Raw genomic sequence first — 24,218 nt, 5'->3', positions numbered from 1 at the left:
CTTTTCGTCGCATCGGCTTCGGCTTTTCGGCACTTCCGCATTCGGCACTGAAGAGGCAAGACGTACGGCTCGGGCGCTCGTAAGGGGGGCCCGGATCTTCAAAAAAATGCAGCGCTGCCGGGCCCCCCTTCATGCCCGGGCCCGGTACGCTTGTCCCCCCTGTCCCCCCCTGATGGCGGCCCTGATTACTGGTGAACAATCTGAAACCAACTGAACTGAAAAAAGTGTTTGAAGGTGAACAACCCCTTTAAAGCAGACAGGACAGTGAGGAGTTATGCAAGAAGTTGGCACTGCAGTTATCCTTCCATGTGTTCTGGGGTTATTATACACAGTATTTATGCTACCATATATTCTGGGGGCATTATCAAGGAATTGGCACTGTATGTACCCTATGTGTTATTAACTATATGTAAGTGTAACAGTATTTCTCTTTTCTTGTTCTGGGTATTGTATAGGAAACTGGCACTGCATGTATCCTGCAAGGTGTTCTGGGAGATAATTAACATGAAATTGTCACTGTATTCTGGGGAATGATACATAGATTTGGTCCTGGGATGTTACTGTACTAGTAAGGTGCAGGGTGCAGGGCTGTGGGTGTAAGGGAACCCTGAACTCCACAACTGCTATTGACAAGACATTAAAGGGGAACTATCGCAAAAATAAAAATTTTATATAAGCTTCCTTATACTGAAGTAAGAAACTTTCTAAATAAAATCAATTGCAAATTCCACATTGTTTCTGAAATAATGAAGTTTATATTTCCTTTCTCAGCATCTGTTTCTCTTCATTCTGTCTTCATGCAGCAGGTGGGTGTCAGATTAATGATCCAATATATCTTATAGGGGGGCTTCCTTTCCTAGCAGATGAATTAGAGCTCACTCAACTGATTCCCGGTGCAAACAAAATCTAACAAAATAACTGCCTTTTGCACAAGGCCTGCATGTAGAGAGACAGGATTTCTGGTGAGCTTTAATACATCTTCCAGGCAAAAGGAGCCCCCTTTAAGATATATTGGATCATTCGACACCCAGCTCCTGCATGAAGACTGAATGAAGAGAAACAGATGCAGAGAGAGAAATAGTGAACATAAACTTGATTATTTCTGAAACGGGACAGAATTTTTAATTGATTGTATTTATAATAGCTAATATTACATCTTCATTTTCACAATAGTTCCCCTTTAAATAAAAGGCAGCAGCCTTGCACTAATTACTATTGATGGGCGAATTTTATTGGCAGGCGCGAACTTGCGACGAATTTCAGCGTTTTGCCATCTGCGAATAAATTTGCGAAATTGCCAGCGTCAAAGTTTTTGGACGCCAGAGATGATTCCGATGCTGCCGTCAATTCCGACGCCGGCCTATTGACACCCATTGACTTTAATGTGAGTCAAATTGTCGCCGGCGTCGATTTTGATGCCCGCTTATTGACGGCTGCGGCAAAATTCGCATTTCCCCCATCAAATTCGTCCATCACTACTCATTACCCATATTATATACCTGTACTGAGAGCAAAAAGAAATATGCATAAGAAGGGCAAGTTTCCTTTGGGAAAGGACAAGTTTTTATTAAAGCATTAGTATGACTCAGGTGATGGACATGGCCTACACATACCAATGTATTCCTGTTCCTGCACGCTGCTCTATACTTGACTGTGCCCTTTGAGTTCCCAAACCACCGTACAGTAACCAGCCGCCTGCTGTGAGTGGTCTGTGGCCAGCAGCTGCATTATTCCAACACGTGTGCCTTACACGTTTCCCATCTTGTTTCTATCTAATGGGATCCTGTCACTGTGCCCAGATGGATGGTACAAGTGTGAACAGTGCATAATTGCTGTTATCATACATCCACTAATAGCCTCCCACATATCCCTGTATATAGGAATGTCCTGGTAGGGAAAAGAGGGATATGTGCGTGGAATGTAATGGGATTACATGGGATTCAGTCCAACAATATGCGCAAGGAGTTTAGCATTGCGTGCTGGTAAATCCACTATGGGAAGTATGTTTAGCAGGATTACATATACTCACAATGTTGTCATGTGAGTAGGATTACATATGTAGATTGTAAGATCTACAGGATAGAAACCTCCTGTAACTTCTAATGTTTGTCACTCTATTATTAATGTACAGCTCCATATACACATAGAGTGCTTTATAAACCTATAAATACATTCACACTGGGGGGCTATATTGGTGCCTGTGAGCAGTATATATTATGTTAGTTTAAACTGGATGCCTGTCAAATATCTATATATACATTTATGTTGTAGTGGCTTTATAATGAATAAAGAATGATAGCAATCCAACACCGCTAACCTGATCAATCACTGTTTTTGGTAGATACATGACAAACAATTTACTAGTAGGTGTAGTAGAGTAATAGAAAACCTACAGACCGAACAGTCATGACATGCTGCTGATTCTGTGTCATTGAATCATTCATTGAGACTTGTTCCAAATAATAGCAGTGTTCCAAATAATAATAGCTTGTTCCAAATAATAGCAGTGTGGAGTTCTATTAGTGAGCTCATTCATTCTGTGATAAAACAGGTGTCAATTATGGCCCTTATTTAAAGGGGTAGTTCACCTTTCATTTAACTTTTAGTATGTTATAGAATGGTCAAATCTAAGCAACTTTTCAATTGGTCTTCGTTTTTTTTCCCGTTTTTTAATTATTTGCCTGCTTCTTCTGACTCTTTCCAGCTTTCGCATGGGGGTCACTGACCCCACCTAAAAACAAATGCTGTGTGATGCCTCTCCTATTCATATTCCAGTCTCTTATTCAAATCAGTGCATGGTTGTTATGGTAATTTAGCAGTAGGTTGCTTAGGGTAATTCTAGGGTTTAGCTGGTAACCCTAGCAACCAGATTGCTGAAATTGTAGAGCTGCTGAATAAAAAGTTAAATCATTTTTTTTTATATATTTAGATAAAACTCCATTTTACCTAAATAATCCAAATATTGAAAAACAATTTCCTTATTCTCTGTAATAATAAAACTGTACCTTGTACATGGTCCTTACTAAGATATAACGAATCCTTACTGGAAGCAGAACCATTTGGGTTTAAGTAATGTTTAGATGTTTTCTAGTAGACTTAAGATATGGAGATCTAAACTAAAGAAAGATCTGTTATCCAGAAAGCCCCAGGTATATTTCTATTTAGGTAGGTTATATGGGCTGTCTAGAAACAAATGATTACATTTGTTTACATATACAGTATAATAGCAACTTATTCAGCATCATTGATGCTGATTAGGTTGGGTTGCCTGTGAGCAGTGCATGGTAGCTGTGCATATATTATAGGGTTTTATATAGGATGCTTGACAGCAGTGGGTCCATGAATATGGGTTGAACCCCTGGGCATACTAGAAATTCTGCTACTGCCAAATGTATGTTTGGTGCCATAGAGACAGTTCACTCCTGAGGCTGTTAACTTTACAGTAACATTAGTTTGTATGTAATACGTTTCTTTGGAAGTCGATGTGCATAATTGTGCAGTTTTGCAGTTGAATGCAAAATGTAAGAGCCCTGATTAATTACATTTCATTTTTTTTGTGTGCACAGTTTAATGCAGTTTGATTTTATTTTTTAAAATATAGCAAAAAAATCAAAGAGATCTTTGCTTTTACATACTAACTTGTATGCAGTTTAAAACTCTCCTCTTATTGTAAATAGTTTAACAGTCCTCTATATTGTTTCTGGTTTGGAGGGATGGGATTCTGGTTTGGAGGGATGGGATTTACATACCTCCCAACATTTTGAAAGTAAAAAGAGGGACAAAAAATTTTTTCCGCACGTAGCGCAGCAATTTTTTTGACCACACCCCTTTCTGTGGCCACCCCCCCTAATTACCATATTTGTTTTACAAAATTTGGCAGGTTATGAAAGTTTGAAAATATTTCTCCTTATCTAAACTGTGTTTTTGTGTCTCAAAATTGTTACAAAGTATCTTATTTGCACCTGTTTGCCTGTTCTGGGCTCTCTGCTAAAAGCCAATTAAGTGAGAAACTTTGTTTCTTTTTCTGGCTGTTCAGTGCAGAGAAAAGAGGGACTTTCCAGTACAAATGAGGGACTGCGGGTTGAGCTGTCAAAAGAGGGACTGTCCTTCCGAAAAAGGGACAGTTGGGAGGTATGGATTTAAAGGGATACTGTCATCGGAAAACATGTTTTTTTTTCAAAACGCATCAGTTAATAGTGCTGCTCCAGCCGAATTCTGCACTGAAATCCATTTCTCAAAAGAGCAAACAGATTTTTTTATATTCAATTTTGAAATCTGACATGGGGCTAGACATATTGTCAATTTCCCAGCTGCCCCAAGTCATGTGACTTGTGCCCTGATAAACTTCAATCACTCTTTACTGCTGTACTCCAAGTTGGAGTGATATCACCCCCTCCCTTTCCCCCCCCCCCCAGCAGCCAAACAAAAGAACAATGGGAAGGTAACCAGATAGCAGCTCCCAAACACAAGATAACAGCTGCCTGGTAGAACAACACTCAATAGTAAAAACCCATGTCTCACTGAGACACATTCAGTTACATTGAGAAGGAAAAACAGCAGCCTGCTAGAAAGCATTTCTCTCCTAAAGTGCAGGCACAAGTCACATGACCTGGGGCAGCTGGGAAATTGACAAAATGTCTAGCCCCGTGTCAGATTTCAAAATTGAATATAAAAAAATCTGTTTGCTTTTTTGAGAAATGGATATCAGTGCAGAACTCTGCTGGAGTAGCTCTATTAACTGATGCGTTTTGAAAAAACATGTTTTCTGATGACCGGATCCCTTTAAGGATTATATAACCCTCTTGTCTAAAGGTGGTGCTCCTGCTGAAACCAGCAAATGCAGTTTCTCCTATAGATGCATAATAGATGTATTTCACAGGCATAGAAATACACAGCATGGGATGGCCAGTTTGCAGATCCAGTATCTCTAGGCTATGGATGCTAAAATGAGTTAAAAAGAGCTTGAGGACTTGCAGGCTGCACATCCCAGATCTATTGCATTACCTACAACTGTCATGAAAAAACTGACTTATTGAGTGTAGCATATTAAACAGCTACACAACCCTGTCTACACGCTGAAGATGGTCTTACGATGTTTCTTGTAACTAATCTATATTGATTCTGCCTTAGAGGGTGAGGGTGGGAGTAGAGGATAATAATCCCCCCTCTAAACCCAAGATTTTTCATTTACTGTAGTACAGACTGATAGTTCCTAATGTAATTTGCAAGGTTATTTTGCTTGGTAGCAAGACACTTTTAGGAGGCTCTAGCTGGAACATTTTAAAAGCTTATTCCTTCAGGCATTTTTTTTTTTCGGTTTGTTTTATTCTGGTGCATATTTTGGCTTCAGTTGTGTTGATATTCGAGGTATTTTGTTATTGTGCTGCGTTGTGGTACCATTGAAAACATGTGGGGAGTAGCACGCCTGATGAATTGAGGGGGTTTTGCATTCCTTGATGTGGAAGATAACATGCACAGAAGAATGCAGAAGAAAGAAAGAAAAAATTGATGAAATAAAGGCTGAATCCTGTGAAATGTGTAGAGTGCTGTCTGGCTAGGACATTAGTATAGAGAAGCCTGGGCCTTTCCTGTATCCAGATGGCTGACTGGCCATGTATTGTCCTTGTAGGCTGCACTGAATGTTAACTGTGTTTCCCAGCATTCCCTGCTGGTCCACTTGGTGGTGACCCCAAGAATAGGTATTGTGGTGCTTCTAATGATGGTGCTTCAATTTGGGTATCTTTGTGCGTCGTGGAATTGATTAACATTATTCCTGTGATCTTGCCCTTCTCTGCAGCACATGGTGGGACATTAAGCTGCAGTTAATTTGTAGCGCTGATACAGTAGGATTGAATCCAAGGAGTAAATTAAATCATATGGCAAAGGTGGATTTCCTGTGGCTAATGGAATTAAACACTGCATGGATTTTTATTCTACAGGGAGAGGGATCATCGAACGTGGGTGGTGCTGTTAGGAGAGTTTTAGAGTAATACGGATGATTGGGGTCCCCAACTGTGAAGGGAGTAGAATCACATTAAAGGAAAACGATACCATCAAAATGAATACAGATAGTTTATATCAAATTAAGTGGCATATTAAAGAATCTTATCAAACTGGAATATATATTTAAGTAAATATTGCCCTTTTACATGGTAGGATCATGCACTCCAGGACCCTGATCCACCCCAGATACACCCTATTTTGTAGAAACCTGCCCACAATCCACTTAAACTCTGCCCACTCCCCTCATCAGGAGCTGGACTTTCTTTGATGCACACATTGATGCACGGGTGGGCACAATAAATGGGCTAAACTCGCCAGAATTTTTTTATAAAGTGTGTGAGTTTCCTTTAATATTTTGTATTGCTGTGCATAAAGGCTGACACTGTTGTGTTCCTGATGTAATAATATTCCAAGTTTTTTTTTGTTTTTGTTTTAAAGTTTCAGTTGCACCTGTGTTTCAGCTCAGTGCTTTTGTTTTTTCAGAGTCTGATCTGGAGATCTGCCAGCACAAAGCCCCTACCTGCTGTACCAGGAAGATGGAGGAGAGCTACCAGGCTGCTGTGAGAAGAGAAATTGCGCATAACATCCAAGCACTGAACTTTGAGATCAAATTTATGATTGTCTCACACAAGTCTAATTTCAAAGGTGAGTAGATGCTGAAAAGATTACCCAGTGGTGGTAAAGCTCAGACATTGGCACACCATTGCAGCGTAGGACTGGGGGTCCCAACCAACCATGGGCTGCCAGATCAGGGCCCCAGGGGCCCCCTGTCCCAACCACAAATCCCCCTTTGTCCCTCTTAGTAACAACCCCCCACCCACCCAGTCCAACCCTGAACCATTATATTAGGGTTTTTTAAATGTTTCACAAGCAAGCCTAGGAATTAGTAAGAGGCTGCCTAACGTAACCTTGGGGGAACCACCATATCACTTCTCCTGAAGTAAGTGTGCAATGGTTCTATGAGGAGAGCTGGCTCAGAGGTATTGTTTCTATATATAAGTGAATAGCTTACAGTTTTGTTGCCTCCTGATATAAGTCATGCTTCTATTGGCTAATTTACAAACATAGGTGCTAAATTGCACCAGTACAGTTGCCCAATGCAACCAACCAGATCTTCCCTTTCATTTTCTAACCTGTAACAAACTATAAAAAGCTAATTTGTTGCTATTGGCAATTGCACTTGTGAGCTCTTTGGTCTGCAATATGCAACTTCCGTTGCTTAATGATGGATGTCCACATAGACATAAAGCTTTAACTCAACTTTTTGTATATAATTAATTTCACTATTTTGTACAACAATTAAAAAACCTCTATTTATATACTCTTATTAATCAATCAATCCATAAGAAATTATTATAATTGAAGTAATCTACTGTGTGCAAGAAAAGGGATTCTGTTTTTGCTGTTTCAAGTTAATTATACTTATCTCACGCACTGCCTGCGATAACCGGGCAAGGTAGACTTCTTTTTATTTTTAGTAGTGTGCACTGCCATCCATTCAATTAACTCAATTGTCTGCCTTCTGGTCTTTGTACCAGACTACTCAGCTTATTGGTCTGTATATGGGGCCTCCTCATGACCTGCTAGATATGTATTGTGCAGGTTAAAAAATACTGTTGAGGCAGAACCACAATTACTGATTGATATGACCCTGTCCTGAAGGGTCTATCTCTATTAGAATCTGATGATTGGCCCAGAGTAGCCAAATTGGGCAAAGATCCCCTTGTTTAATTGACTGGCCAAATGAGTAGGTTTATCAACATATGGCTAGTTTAACCTTTGAAGTTCGATTTCAAGTTTCCAACCTACACTTTTTTATACACTGAGACATGCAGTTAAGTATTATAAATAAAAAGTCCCAGGGGCGTAACTATAGAGGAAGCAGACCCTCTGGCTGCAGTGGGCCCAGGAGGTATAGGGGACCCATGAGGTCCTAATTCATATACATAAATACTGGTAAAACTCGTCAACCTGGGGGCCTGAAAAATAAACTACTGTGGGCCTAGTAATATCTAGTTATGCCACTGTAAAGTCCATTCTAAAAACAAAATTTTTAAACACATTTTTGGACGTTAATAAGTCTTTTAATTCTTTAAAACGTCTACATTCTTTAAACAGTCTTATTGGGATTTGTGGGGCTTCAATTATTATGTACAGCTCATTTATCTGCCTGATCCTGTAATAAGGCATAGAGGCATAGAAGAAAAAAATCTCATATATATGAGAAATGATCCTGGGAGGAAGTGTATAGTCTCAGGAGGAGCAGAATTGAAAGGCAGTTTATATGAGAAGTGGACAATCCCTGTACATTCTCCGGGTCCCCTATGCAGTAAATGACTCGTAACATTGTGAGCCTTTGCTGTGACAGCAGTGAAACGCATGTGCCTGATTAATGCACCAGTGCCTAATCATGCTTGGGATTTCACCAGTATTGTGGGTTTTTTCCTTTCTCTGAATCAGCAGATGTTAAATCCCAGAGAATGACACACAGTTTGGTTTTCAGAGGCATGGATCTGGGTTCTCATTTCAGCCAACAAAGTGCATTTTATGGTGGATTTGCCAATACTTTCTCTGTGTAAGTGAGAAACTGCTGACAGCCCTCAGAGGATCTCATTGTTAGTGGGGTGAGGTTTCCAAATCCATAATCTTTACAACATGTTTGAGGGAATGGGGCCAAATCGGAGCCTGCAGAGCAGCAGAACCCTACCTAGACACTCTTGAATAGCCGTCTACATCTAAGTAGCAGGTTTAAGAAACTGAATTGTATTATTGAAGACAATTTCTAATGCTTAGAAATCCAATAATATTCAATTCTGGAGGCGGGTCTTCTATGTTGTCATTCCCTATGCCGAGAAATGATTGACCCTGGTGAGTACTGAGAATGGTCCATGACAAAGAGGTAGAAGAGCCCGGACTGTGGGAGGGAAGCTGCCACAAACTGACACATATTCTTATCACACAAGATATGTTTTTTCAATTAGCATCCATCTGGATCAGGGATGCTATAAAAAATGTACGCTTTAACCTTTAACACCTCCTCATAAATTCAGTGTATTTGCCTGACAGTTAGTGGAGATTGATTACACAGCGCACACCCACTACCTTCACTGTTGTTTAACTCATTTAGAAACTCATGAATTGACAGCAGGTCCCCCCAGCCCCACTCTCTGAGTCAACTTTTTTATTCCCCTTTATATGCTGTAAACATTCCAGACTCTGTTTAACTCTTGGCGTTCTTTGACATGCTGTTTTGTCCTATTTGTTTATTCCTTTTACTAATATTATCATGATATAATACACAATACAGTGAAAATAATAAGTGTATCGTATACTTATTTGGTTATTTTTATTCAGAAAATGGCATATTAAATCTGTAACTGTACTACCTGATACACCAATGGTATATTCATAGAAAGGGTGAAAAAAGAGCAGCTTAAAGAAACCGTAACACCAAAAAATTAAAATGTTTTCAAGTAATGAAAATATAATGTACTCTTGTGCTGCAATGGTAAAACTGGTGTGTTTGCTTCCGAACCTCTACAGTAGTTTACATAAACAAGCTGCTGTGTAGCCATGGGTGCAGCCATTCAAACCTGAAAATGAGAAAAGGCACAGGTTAAACAGATAACAGATATGCTCTGTAGTATACAAATGAGATTCTTCAGATTGTATCAGTTATCTACTGTGTATCCTGTGCTTGAATGGCTGCCCCCATTGCTACACAGCAGCTTGTTTATATAAACTATAGTTGCATTTCTGAAGCAAACACACCAGTACAGGGCAATAGTATATTATATTGTCCTTCCTTTAAATCACTTTAAATTTTTTTGGTCTTACTGTTCCTTTAAGTTAAGGTGGCCATACATGGGCTGATAATAGCTGCCAATTCAATCATTCAAACCGGAGAATGGGCGATGACAAGGAGGCTTGCCCGACTGATATATCAGGCAGGTATTGATCAGGCAGGTCTAAAAATTCCGTAGGAGCTGTCGATATGCTCCCTTCAGACCAAGTTAGTAGCTTATCAGCCATGTGTGAAGACCGCCGATGGTCCTGTTTGACAAATATCTGGCCAAAAATCAGCCAGATATCAGTTGGGCAGGTATGAAAATCCCATCAGATGAGGAGCGCATTGGTACATTGATATGGTCTTGTCAAACTAGTCTCCATAGGCCTTAATGGATAGCAATGATTGGTCCAATTTGGACCAGAATGTTGGTGGCCAGTTCATTTCCAGCTCATTTGCCAAACAAGTAGATCAGGCCATATGTGGCCATATTTAACCTGGTGTCTGGACAGAATAGCAAAGAATGATCCTGTGACAATTTAGAATATTAACTGTGTTATAGTGTTAAACTACTAATATCACGAGAACAAATCATTTGAAGTTGTTTGGGTAGATATAGACCTCCATTAATAACATAACCACATGTGCAGCATGTTAAATAAAGTACTCCTGACTCTGAATGTTAAATGTAGTGGAAGGTATGTGTTTTTTGCTTTATGTTGACTTAATTTTCTATTTTGCATAATGGGATATTTTAGTAACCAGATTAGGAAATTGGGTTGGGTTGTACCTGTTGATAAATTCCCTTAATTTTCCCTCTCCCTGAGGTCCCCCATGTCCCATCACTATATCAAACCATGCCTCTCTGGTACACTTCCAAATAGACTTGACCATGCCAACATTTCGTTTTTTTCATCTGCTTTTTGGTTAGTTTGAATAAGATTTGGAATGAATGCTTATTTTCAGCTTTGGATAATTGGCCTAGTTTTTGGAATTGTGAAAACTTGTTCTCCATTAATCCATTTACTGGTATGTTTCCTTTGTGTTTCTTATAGAGGGTTTCACCCATTTGATTGATCTTGCCGTAAACCACACACTCTCCTTATTTGATAGTAACTTCTGGCTTTTGGAGCAAGAAGCAAGGGATCCAGTAAGAGAACTGTTTACTGATATCTCTCTTTATGTACTTGGAGAAGAGATACCTGTTGATGCCGCTGTCTCACGTTTTTTTGATGCCCTTTTTCCCCTGGTTTATAAGCATCTTATAAATCCGAAGATGGCACCCCTTCCAAAAGAACACTTGGAGTGTCTACGCCTGACACGGCAGGATATTAATCCCTTTGGGCCTTACTCTCAGACAATGGCTACTGGGCTTTCTAAGTCACTCTGGGTTAGCAGGATGATGAATCAGGCACTAAACATGGTGGAACATGTCATCAATGGCACAGAACAGACGGTCATGACACGGGAGTGCGCACAAGCATTGGTGAAAATGCAGTACTGCCCTCACTGCCAAGGTCTTACTCTTATTCGACCCTGTGTGGGCTATTGTCTCAATGTTATGAGAGGATGCCTTGCTTCTCTGACAGAATTGGATGCTCCTTGGAGGGACTTTATCTCCTTACTGGAGCACCTTGCACGGCAGTTGACTGGGTCATATGACTTGGAGCTGTCACTTTTGGGGATCAGGGAAGGGGTGAAAGGATCCATCCAGTATGCAGAGATGCATGGATCCAACATTTCATCTGTGGTAAGTCAACAAAGCTTGAGTTCCAAGAGATATAAACCCTGTCTAAAGCGACCATTTACAGTATATACAGTATATGTCAGCATGTCCGCATTGAAGTGTCACAGACTTAAAGGGGTTGTTCGCCTTCAAACACTTTTTCCAGTTTATCAGAATTCCTGAGTTTCATTAAAGGCAGCTGTTAGAATTGATACATTAGTTGCTAATATTCCACAGATACTGTTGATAAATGCATGAACTAAATGTTGATACTAAACTGAGCTGCCAGACTGAGACACCAGGCACGAACATTAAACTTTAAACTTGGAATAACGATAACAAATAAAAAATGGAAAGCAATTAAAAAAAAGTCTTTATTTCTGGTGAACAATCTGAAAACAACTAAACTGAAAAAAGTATTTGGAAGGTGAACAAACCCTTTAAGGTTCAGGTCTTACTTAAGACCACACTCTAAACATTGTGGTAGGAGGCTTCAAGGGAATGTAGATGTTCCTCCATTTATATGCCCTGCTGTAGCTACAGGTCAATAGTAGTTGCCCACCATGTTGCTTCTTATTTATAATGGGTACAGACACAGTATCTTTTCTGTTGATGAATAGCCTGCTTTCTTTGATGTAGCAGCACCCGTCACGCTCTGCCTCTCCCAACAGATATGTTTTCAATAATCAAATTAAAAAACATGCTGAGCTCAGCAGCCTTACAACTTTCTCTGAAGGCCGATGTTCCTGCCAGTGCCAACATTTGAGTGATTATCCCAAACAATGACGATCCACAAGCTTCAGAGCAGAATTAGTTTATTGTTCTTATTATAAAAGGAGAGTCAGACCTACAATCCCTCACTGAAATGCTGCTCCCTATTTACATTAAGGTGCTTGGCTGCAGTGATGGATGCCGGTTTTATAAAATGCCTTCGCACTGGCTGTACAGATCAATTGCCTAATTAACCAATAGGGTGGCAGATTTATTAGTCAGTTCTGTGCATAAATGCAGTATATAAATTAGTGTAATCTTGTTAGCACAGAAAACAAATGTTTCCCTGTGTAGGTTTCTTCTGTCCTATTCTGTAGGTAATAGGCACACACGTTGTCATGACTTGATAATATTGCTTTAAATAAGTTTACTTTTTGCTTTTGGCAAAACAAGTGAGTGTATCCCTTTCAGCTCAGATCCTTTAACCCTTCCACAGGCATTCAGATGACCAGCCCAATGACACTTATTATGTAGGGGTCACTAATCACACATTTTAATTAGGTGGGTGTTACAGATTATACATTGTAACGGCAAATTAAAATAGAAAAAAACATTGTTTGGAGAGTAATTGTTTGGGCTCAGAAGTCATTTTCAATACCTGATAAAAAAAAACTGTGGGGTATAAATCTGATCAGTATAAGGTTTGGCACCGGATTAATCTAATGCATGTATTATTTACATATGACTGCATGTTATAACTGTTACAATATGTATATAAGGCATATCATTTTTGTACAGTTCAATTTATTTACAAACTTATAAATCTTGGGTTCAGATGTACCACAGGTGATCCACCAATCATAAAATCAGGTTCTCAGTTAACCTGATCTGACCAATCAAAGAATGAACCTGCAAGTGCTGTGCCCAATCAGCCCATGAGCTGAATGAAGGCATCAGTGCAATATGGCCATCCACATGTGTGTCTATAATGCATTAATAGCTGGCTGATACTGTATTCTTGCTGTACATTTCTCCCCTATGTCAGTGTGTGGGCAGATCTATCTCTGAAAGATAGATTAGAATGGCATATAATTTGAACATTACATGTCTACATGTGATTTCTATAATTTACTCTTCTGTTGTCCAGATATTATTGAAGCACAACTTCAGGGTCGGGCATTGTTCTTACTTGAGTAAATGGCCATCAGCTGCTCAGCATTGTACCTTCCATGACCTTAGGAGATGCAAGAAGCTTTACAGGACTGTAGTCAATGAGTGGATGGGACATCTGGTTTCAGTTTGTGACTGCGCGAGACAGAGGAACGACAACTGTTCTGCATTGAGTTCTATTGCTCATACAATGCACAGCAGGATTGTTCTTTAGTATCTTTGGCTGCAGAGCAATGTATACGTTCCTCTGTGGGTACAAACAAACATGTTCCTCAGGATGGGGCCAAGACAAATGTTTTAAATCCAAATCTGCTTTTGGAAAGATAGTCTGGAAACCCAAATGCTGTACCCAGTCTGGCTCTGAAAGGATGAACTGGTCCAATTCTATTCACATGACACTATTGACACATTCAGAGGAAGTAGTTTGTGATATCCTTTCTTAAGGGTCTGGCCATACAAGCAGATTCGGGAAAATTAGTCGCCCCAGCGACAAACCTCCTCTTCTTCAGGGCGACAATCTCCCCTGAACAGACTTTGTTTTCTAAAGTCACCCGAAGTTTCCACGTGAATCTCCCTGAATCTGCTCGTGTGGCCTGACCCATAAAAAAAAATATTTTAACAGGATGAGGGAAGGTTAAAAAACAGCCCTAAAACATTGTAACTGCTAGATCTCTACCCCAATAATGGGGGTAACCAACCAATTATTCTTCTATTAACTCACATCAGTGAACTGTTTTGTTACTGGGGCCTTGCTATTGGCCTGAAGCGCTTAAGTCTAAGGCATTTACATTATTTTGCATTATATTATATGCTGGTGTGACTGGGTATTTTCAGTATCCTTTTGATATTAACACACATTTACAGTATAAAATACCCATTTATTCCACAGGGGTGTACAAAAGAAGGGTTTGTACATCACACATACAAATTATGTGCAAATACTGTCCTATTAAGGAGATAAAGAAGGCCCTGATTATTAGAATTTATAATTTCAAAGAAGAAGAAGGTGTGAGATGGTAATAGAGAAAAAGTCTGATGGAAAGGAATGTATAAGGGAAGGGAAATATTTGTTAGTATTTATTGACAGTCAAGTCCTTGAGAGCATCCCAGAAAGTCTTTGACTTTTAAATGTTTTCAGAGATGCTCCTTGGTATTGAGGTGTAGTGAGTGACCGTGGGGAGAAATCCTTGCAGATCCATGACCTTAATAGGCTCAGCATAGCTTTGATACAGCCCAGTTGTTCATGTATATTGGGGTCCTATCTTGACCTTATAATCTACAGTTGCCTGAGCATTCCACTTTGCTTTTGTTTGTAAATTACAACCTGAACTGCTTTATGCCCTAGCCTAGTTCATCTAAGTTTGCCAGTGTTGGCCTGCATTTTGCTCAAACACTTGCGTACGATTATTGCTATGTGTATAGTGGTCCACCGATCCCATTCAGGTATTGGGCAGGTTTGAAAATGTAATCTGTCTATCTAATCAGCCAGTGCATGTTGCAATGAATGAAAGAGGAGCTGCAGCCTCCTAATGTTCTGATCAATAGGAAGGCAGCCCATTGCCCCAATGGATAAAGAGCATTTGCTGTTGGCCCATTTATGCCACCATTAGCCTGACTGTCCCAGCCTGTTTTCTGATCAGTCTTAGCTTCTATTAAAAATATAAAAACTACACATCTCAATAACAGGGGATTTTAATTATCCCAGATATTGATTGGAGCAATATTATAAATGTTCTGCATGCCTGCATCATAATTTCATGTCACAAATATCACAAATTGTTGATGACCAACCAATCAAGAATGTAAAAATAAAAAATGAGTACCAAATTGGTTTACTTGTAAGGAGTAACACCAACAAATTTTTCAGTATATCAGTACAGGCATGGGATCTGTTATCCGTAAACCCGTTATCCATACCTCCCAACATTTTGGAAATAAATAGAGGGACATAAAAGTTGGCGTTTGTGGAGGGGGTGAATTTTCTTGACCACACCCATTTTTGTGGCCACACCTCCTCATTACCATGTTCATTTTAGAAAATTTGGCAGGTTATAAAAGTTTGAACATATTTCTGTGTTTTTTTCCCGTTATTACAGTTTTGCTAATGAAGGGGAATTTTTTAAGCCTTTAAGCTGTGAGTCTAACGTTTCCCAAGGGACCTGTTATCTTACATTGTTACAATTACTTATTTGCTTATCTCAAAATTGTTACAAAAGTATCTTATCTGCTGCTTTAGCTGCTCTGGGCTCTCTGCCAAAAGCCAATTAAGTTAGAAACTTTGTTTTTTTTTTTTCTCGCTGTTCAGTCCAGAGAAAAACGTGCCTTTTCAGTACAAACGAGGGACTGCAGGTTGAGCTGTCAAAAGTCGGACTGTCCCTCTAAAAATGGGACAGTTGCCGTTATCCAGAAATATCCGAATTACGGAATGGCCATCTCCCGTAGACTTAATTTTATCCAAATAATTCAAGTTTTTAAAAATGATTCCCTTTTTCTGTGTAATAATAAAACAGTACCTTGTACTTGATCCAAACTAAGATATGATAAATTCTTATTGGAGACAAAACCCGCCTTTTGGGTTTATTTAATGGTTACTTGATTCTCTAGGAGACTTAAGGTATGAAGATCCAAATTACAGAAAAATCCGTTATCCAGAAAACCCCAGGTACCGAGCATTCTGGATAACAGGACCCATACCTGTAGTAGTTGAAAGTTTCATTTAAAAATTTAGTTATTTTGGTTACAGGAGACTCTAAAAAAACAAATGTGCTTATTCAGTTCTTCAATGTTCACATGGCTGTAAACGTACACATGGCTCAGCTCAAATAAGTTGACGGTGTCTTCCACAGAAAATGGTATTTAAATATTTAAGCAGGTGAATATAGCCGTGAGTACAGCTTATTTCCATTATAGCCAGGCCACTTTTTCTGAACACTGAGCCGGAGCAGTTAATCAATTATAATCACTGGGGGCAGGGGGGTGCCTACGATTATACCTTTCCTTCTACTTTAAGCTAAGGTCTGTTTGTCTTCATAATGTCGTTGCACATGGATAGGAGATTGGCTAAAGGATCATGTACAGACAGTATACAGCAGGGGTCAGTGTCGGACTGGCCCGGCGGGATACCGGGAAAAAACCCGGTGGGCCCCGACCCTCGTGGGCCCCCGCCGGGCCAGAACCCTTCTCCAGAGATTTCCAATCGGCAAAAATATATTTTTTTTCGGGCGATGCGCATGCGCGCCGTTCTTGCGCATGCGCGCCGAGCGGCGCTGTTGCTGGCCCGACGCGTTTTAGTAGGGGGGCGGGGGTCGGAGGGGGGCCCCTGGACAGCAGTCCCGGTGGGCCCCGGGCCCCCCAGTCCGACCCTGGCAGGGGTCCCCAACCTTTTTCATCCGTGAGCAACATTCAGATTTAAAAAGAGTTGGGGAGAAACACAAGCACAAAAAATGTTCCTGGGTGGTGCCAAATAAGGATTTTGTTGGCTATTGGTAGGCCCTATGTGGACTGACAGCCTACAGGAGGGTCTGTTTGGCAGTACATCTGGTTTTTAAGCAACCAAAACTTTCCTCCAAGCCTGGAATTCAAAAATAAGCACCTGCTTTGAGGCCACTGAGAGCAACATCCAAGGGGTTGGAGAGCAACATGTTCTCACGAGCTACTGGTTGGGGATCACTGGTATACAGGCATGGCCAAAATGGTCAAACTTGATGAACACATGCCTTTTTTCAACCTCCTCTACTAGGTTACTCAGTACACCCCTGCTTGTGGGTGGATACCTGTATTGACTATGAATTAATGCTTGTATTGATTTCGAGAGTCCATTTTACTGAATTGTTTGCAACTTGAGAAATTATTGTTGAGGGTTTAATTTCCTGGACAGCCGAAGTAATATTCCTAGCACTTTAACCCTTTAGGTGTGGCAGGGCCAAAAAAGATAAAAAAAAGTAATGCAAATTATAATATATTGCAAAAATATTTGTACATTCACATTCAGCAAGTCTAAGCATGGCTGTTGCGGAGCTCTCCCAAACACGTATCCCCCTGTGATCGCTGCTCCCGCGAGATATCGGTCCTTTCTCTACCGGATTGAAAAATACAGCATTTTACTTTGCATCTGAGCGCTGACCCAGACAGAGGAGACGTTGTAGTATCAAAGTCGGCTTTTATTCAAGCACACATATTCAAGTTACAGCAGTGGGGTGCAAACTAATGCGTTTCGTGCCTGTGATCTCGGTTTCGTGCCGGTGATCTCGGCACTTCCTCAGAGCTGTCACAACTCCGAGGAAGTGCCCAGATCACAGGCACAAAACGCGTTAGTTTGCACCCCACTGCTGTAACTTGAATTTGTGTGCTTGAATAAAAGCCGGCTTTGATATTACAACTTCTCCTCTGTCTGGATTTGTACATTCACAGCCTGCCTTCCCATGCAAAATCACAAGGGTCCTCTTTGCCTCTGGGTTTGGTTTCTGTGCCTATGAACCCCTGTTATATCAGCACACATATAATTGTTGCTTTTGCTCAGAAATGTTGATATTTAAGGGTAATAAGAGAGTGACTTTTGCTGCTTAACAAATATTCTACCTCAAACTTAGCTGAGTAGTGACATCTCTATAAATTTCTTTTGGTTAAGCTTCTTTAGTGAGCACAGTAGGTGGCATAGTCTCCATTGGGCTACCTCAAATGATTATTGTGTATATGTGGAGTACATGACTGTCACTATCAAAGAGCTGCTTTACTTCTAAACTAGTACAGGAGCTTTATGACAAAGACATCACCATACAGCCATACTGTATATTTTCTCTGAGTAGCAGAAAATAAATAAGGTTTTTGGAGGAAAAGCCTCCGCATAGTGCTTACTGATCAAATAGATTGCAATGTGGCAGAGTTCCATCTGCCTGTCACTGTAGCCCAGCAAAGGACTAATTTGAACAAACCATACTGTCAGCCTGTTTCGGAGAATGCAGATTATCACTATGCAGCTATGCACTGAATGGCAGTCTGTGTTATGCTACCTGTTAGATCTCTCCTATCATTTAGGAAAGTCGGATCTTGACTTGAATGCTATTACTGCGTTACAGAGGATTCAACAGATAAAACAAATCTTGCCCTTCTGTCTGCTCCGCTCAGGGCAGCGTATTTGTGATTGATTGTGGGAACATGACTGGGACCAAATATAAATAGCTGACATCTCATTTTGTAAGCATACATTATTTTTTGTCCTGTAACACAGTGTAGTCTATAAGATTTTATCAAATGAATAAACACTGTTTATATAGCATTAAAATAATCCTTAAACAGACATGTGCTCTTTTGGATTTTGAACAGGAAAAAAAAAATATTTTCGGTGGCTTGTGAAAGAAAGAAACTAACCTTGATAGGTTGATATTCCTCCCCTTAGGGCAGGGGCACACGGGCAGATTCGGGGAGATTTAGTCACCTGGCAACTCCGAACTGCCTTCCGCCTGCTATAATGAGAAAACGTCAGCGTCAATGCACTCGCGGCGCTTCGATTTCCAAAGTCGCCTGAAGTTTCCTTGTGAGGCAACATCGGGCGACTTCGGAAATCTATGCTTACAAAATCTCCCCGAATCTGCCTGTGTGCCCCTGCCCTTAAAGGGGTTGTTCACCTTCCAATCACTTTTTGAGTTCAGTTGTTTTCAGATTTTACAGTTTTTCCAAAAATCTATGTTTAATGTCTCTGTCTCGGGTGTTCAGGCGCACTCTGAACTGTTACAATTTTGCAACATTTAGTTGATACATTTCTCAGTAGCATCTCTGGAGTATTAGCAACTATTGTATCAATTCTAACAGCTGCCTATAATGAAACCCAGGGATTCTGCTCAGCAGGGATAAAGATAACACAAAGTATCAAGTAACAGTTTAGAGGGTCGGCGACCCCCTCCCAGAGCAGCTTTCGAAAGGTGAAAAATTAGACTTACACTTCAATATTAAAAGAACGGTCACACATAGAATATAGAAAGTAATTTGAAAAAGTCTTTACTTCTGAAATATCTGAACCAACTGAACTAAAAAAAGTGTTGGAAGGTGAAAAACCCCTTTGAAGGTAATGTCAACCCAAAAAATATTTTTGCCTAATAAAAGAAGACATAATTTTACTTAACTGGAACTGAGAAAAGTTTTTTTCCTTGAATTGAATCTCATCTGTCAGTTTTCACATGATAAACCATGAGATAACTTTTTCTCACTGAATTGAATGTGGCCCAATGTTGCAAAAGTCTTCGACCCCCAACAAAGTCAGGTCTGTTAATCAACATTTCAGTAACAAACCCGGGACTGCGGGTTGAGCTCTCAAAATTGGGACTCTCCTGCGAAAAGCAGGACAGTTGGGAAGTATGGAGTCGGGGTTGCAGTCAGCTGTTATTGAACAATGTTGCCCAACATTCTCAGTGACTGCCCATCTGCAGAACCTCTAGGTGTCTTTCCCTGACCTATAAAACACACACGTGCCAACACAGAGACGCCAGCAGACTTTATTTAATGTCAGTTGTGTCTCTTGTGTGTTATCTAGTTCTGTGCTGTCCTAGTGTAGTGCTTGCCAAATACTCCATCTCTCAGAGCAGGGAATGTCCAGCAGACGTCACTGAGCTTCAGCAGAGCAGAGTAGCACAGCCACCACTTAGGCCGATAATGATTGAAGCCACTGTATGTTTTCTGCACCTGTCCTACTGTGCTGCATAGTGTTATTGAGCCATGCTGTTGCCTACTGTATTGAGTAAACATGTTAATTTCATATATGTTTTGGTTAAAACAAAAGTAGCGGGAATAGTTTTAATGTATTAAATTAAATAGCATTAAGGGAATGTAAGTTTAGTTGTAGTTCAGACCCTGATAAAGTGGCAAGGAGAGGGCACACCCATGGTGGCGTTCTTCCTGACATCGGCTGGATAGGAACAGATTGAGAGAGGGGGTCTCCTAGTGAGAACTACTCATTACTTCAGTTAAACAGGATAGCTAGTATGGATACCCAGACCACCAACCAGGAAGTAGTGGTCTAGAGGCTGTGGCTAAGCCACAGGTAGGGCAGACATGATAGTTGTAAGGCCAGTGAAACAAGGACAGGAAATTTCTATCCAGAGTAGGGCAGAGGAGCATTGGAGGAACACTGGACTGCTAGGATTGGAAGGTAGCACATTTGGAAATTCCTATCCGGAGTAGGGCAGAGGGGCATAGAGTGTATGCTGGACTGCTAGGACTGGAAGGTGGTGCAAGGTCCTTGAATGGGATGTGTGGTCAATGAAAACCAGGGTTGTGTATGCACTAGCGAAATGTTCTGCATGGAAACTGTTTGTGTAACCTGCATGCATATATACTCGAGTATAAGCCGACCTGAGTATAAGCCAGGGTACCTAAATTTACCTACGAAAACTGGGAAAACTTATTGACTCGAGTATAAGCCTAGACACAACTACAGTCCTGTCTCCCAGCAGCGCACATTCCGCCAAAGCGACCCCCCAGTGATCAACCGGACTTCTTTGCAAAGTTGATGGTGACAGAGAATTGCCAAACGGATTACTGTGTGCATTGTCCCACTGTCCCACTACCATGTGCAGAGGGTGCTGTGTGATATTGCCATCACTGTTAATCCTTCATATAACCAACAGAGGGCGCTGTGTGATATTGCAGTCACTGTTATTCTTTCATATAACCAACAGAGGGCGCTGTGTGATATTGCAGTCACTGTTAATCTTTCATATAACCAACAGAGGGCGCACTGTTATTCTTTCATATAACCAACAGATGGCGCTGTGTGATATTGCAGTCACTGTTATTCTTTCATATTACCAACAGAGGGTGCACTGTTATTCTTTCATATAACCAACAGAGGATGCTGTCTGATATTGCAGTCACTGTTATTCTTTCATATAACCAACAGAGGGCGCACTGTTATTCTTTCATATAACCAACAGATGGCGCTGTGTGATATTGCAGTCACTGTTATTCTTTCATATTACCAACAGAGGGTGCACTGTTATTCTTTCATATAACCAATAGAGGGCGCTGTGTGATATTGCAGTCTCTCCCCAAGCGAACTGTTGGTATAGGAATGATTAAAAGTGACTGCAATCTCAGCTACTGCCCACTGACTCGAGTATAAGATGTAGACTTTTTCAGTACATTTTGGATGCTGAAAAACTCGGCTTATACTCGAGTATATACGGTAAGTCACACTCGCACACACTGGCTCTCCGAATAGATTGATACCCAGTTCACAGCTGAAGAGGAATTGGCAACCTCAAAACCAACATGGTTAATAATAAATAACCAGCAAGGACTAGCCCTGCCAGCACTACCCCTATGTGGTAGTGATTTGTTTCTTTATTCCATGTTAACCTGCATGTGAGCCTGTCAGCGAACATGCATGAATCTGGATGTGACCACTTGGATGTGAGTAGAGTATATCTTGCTAAATAAAATGTGTTTCTAGTTACTAGTGTCAGAATCCTACATTTAAGTGTAAGCTCTTCCAGGATCAGGTTTTACACAATTTGGCATTGTGGGCAGGGTGATGGAATGTGAAGTGCCTGAACAAAGGAACCCTGTATGAGTGATATGAACACAGAGATTGGACAGTGTGAAAGGATCTTTTACTGAGGAGGACTGTATTTGTATTGTGAAGTGTCCTGTTTGAAATTGGCGCTCTGTTGAAGGGGATATTGGAAGTGGAAGCAACACTATTTTGAGAGACCAGAAAGCACACTGTGGCCAACACTTCACAGTGATGAATCAATAACAATTATCCACATTGAAATACTATGGTGTGCTGGTTCATCCTGAAAGTTTATATATATATATTATAATATATACATGGATAAATCGGCACTCACCATTCCATCAAGTTTGGCCGGGTGCTAACCAAAATTATTTAGTAGTAGTCCATGAAAGAAATAATTAGCAGCAAAAAATAAGAGTGTATCAACGTGTCTTTAATTATGCATGGTGATAAATGCCCCAATGTGGGCCAAAATGTTGGAGGCACAGTCAGGCCCGGATTTGCGCATAGGCCCGGGCCTAGGGCGGCATCAATTAAGGGGTGGCATGCTGCCCAGCCGCACAAGCAGTTTTTTGTCGGAGCACTATCGCTGAGCGGCTAATGCTCCGAAACAAAGCTAAGAGGATGCGCATGCCCGCTATCTTGAGAGAGGGAAGGGGTGACGGAGGACACCGGCCTCTGAGCGGATGCGCATGCGTGCTATCTTTAGAGAGGGAGGGGGCGACGGAGGACGCCGGCCTCTGGGCGCCCTCAGGGCAAATCCGGCCCTGGGCACAGTGATGTTGTAATAAATATTTTGATGATTCTAAAGAAACCGGAGTGCTGGTCCCTTTTGAACATTTACATTCACTAAGCACCCGGGAAGTGGAGGTCGGTGAGAGAGTGCAGGTACCTTTTGTATTACTATATAACATTCAAAAACCGCACTCCAAGGCACCAACACTTGTGTCGTCTTCAGGAAGACGCACAAGTGTTGGTGCCGAAACGTTGAAAATAAAAACCAGGTGTACTGCCAAACAGAACCTCCTTTAAACTGCCAGTCCACATAGGGACTACCAAATAACCAATCATAGCCTTTATTTGACTCCCCTAGAAATTTTTTTCCTGCTTGCGTTGCTCCCAAACTTTGTTTTACATTTAATGTGGCTCAAGGGTAAAAAAGGTCGGGGATCTCTGCCCAATGATATTCACACATACTGAGGTAAATGTTATCAGGAACCCATGACATGTTATCTTTAATTTAGATGTTGGTGAAAATCTGAGATACCACCACTGACTTAAACTTAAAGGGATCCTGTCATCGGAAAACATGTTTTTTTCAAAAGGCATCAGTTAATAGTGCTACTCCAGCAGAATTCTGCACTGAAATCCATTTCTCAAAAGAGCAAACAGATTTTTTATATTCAATTGTGAAATCTGACATGGGGCTAGACATTTTGTCAATTTCCCAGCTGCCCCTGGTCATGTGACTTTGTGCCTGCACTTTAGGAGAGAAATGCTTTCTGGCAGGCTGCTGTTTTTCCTTCTCAATGTAACTGAAGGAGTCTCAGTGGGACATGGGTTTTTACTATTGAGTGTTGTTCTTAGATCTACCAGGCAGCTGTTATCTTGTGTTAGGGAGCTGCTATCTGGTCACCTTCCCATTGTTCTTTTGTTTGGCTGCTGGGGGGGGGGGAAGGGAGAGGAGGTGATATCACTCCAACTTGCAGTACAGCAGTAAAGAGTGATTGAAGTTTATCAGAGCACAAGTCACATGACTTGGGAAAATTGGGGAAATTGACAATATGTCTAGCCCCATGTCAGATTTCAAAATTGAATATAAAAAAATCTGTTTGCTCTTTTGAGAAATGGATTTCAGTGCAGAATTCTGCTGGAGCACCACTATTAACTGATTCATTTTGAAAAAAAAAATTTCCCCATGACAGTATCCCTTTAAATTGGCCCCATTATACGACACATGGTGTTCTTGAAAGCCTTTATCCCTGAGTGTGTCTCTGTAGACCTGAGCTGAAATATCCTGAGAACATTAGCGTCTGCTTGTAGTTGGGATCTGCTTTCATGCTTACCTTCCTCCACAGGTAGAGAAGGTCTGTGGACCACTACAGGAGATTCCTGCCAAACCCTCCCCACATGTCATTGTACAGATGAATATGGAAGATGAACTACCCCAAGTAACAACATTTCCAGCTTTTGGTCACCTGAGAAGGTACTTTGTTATTGCTGAAGTATCCTACAGCTAGGAGATGCTTTCTATTACAGTTCGATAGTATGTTCTGTGACTATGCTCACCTTCCATGAAGGCACTGTGCATG

General features: G+C 40.8%; 1 protein-coding gene across 2 annotated transcripts in view; it reads left to right on the top strand.

The window, feature by feature from the left end:
* Positions 1–24,218, top strand: part of gpc5.S (glypican 5 S homeolog) — an 87,277-nt gene that overhangs the window by 3,904 nt on the left and 59,155 nt on the right. For both annotated transcript variants that reach the window (XM_018265855.2, XM_018265854.2), the window contains exons 2-4: positions 6,487–6,648; positions 10,846–11,540; positions 23,985–24,112. In XM_018265855.2, the coding sequence (XP_018121344.1) occupies positions 6,487–6,648; positions 10,846–11,540; positions 23,985–24,112 (985 nt within the window). The remainder of the gene's footprint in view (positions 1–6,486; positions 6,649–10,845; positions 11,541–23,984; positions 24,113–24,218) is intronic.

The sequence above is a fragment of the Xenopus laevis genome, chromosome 5S (genome assembly GCF_017654675.1).
Source record: "Xenopus laevis strain J_2021 chromosome 5S, Xenopus_laevis_v10.1, whole genome shotgun sequence".
NCBI classification, from domain to species: domain Eukaryota; kingdom Metazoa; phylum Chordata; class Amphibia; order Anura; family Pipidae; genus Xenopus; species Xenopus laevis.
This window is presented reverse-complemented; position numbering and strand designations above follow the sequence as displayed.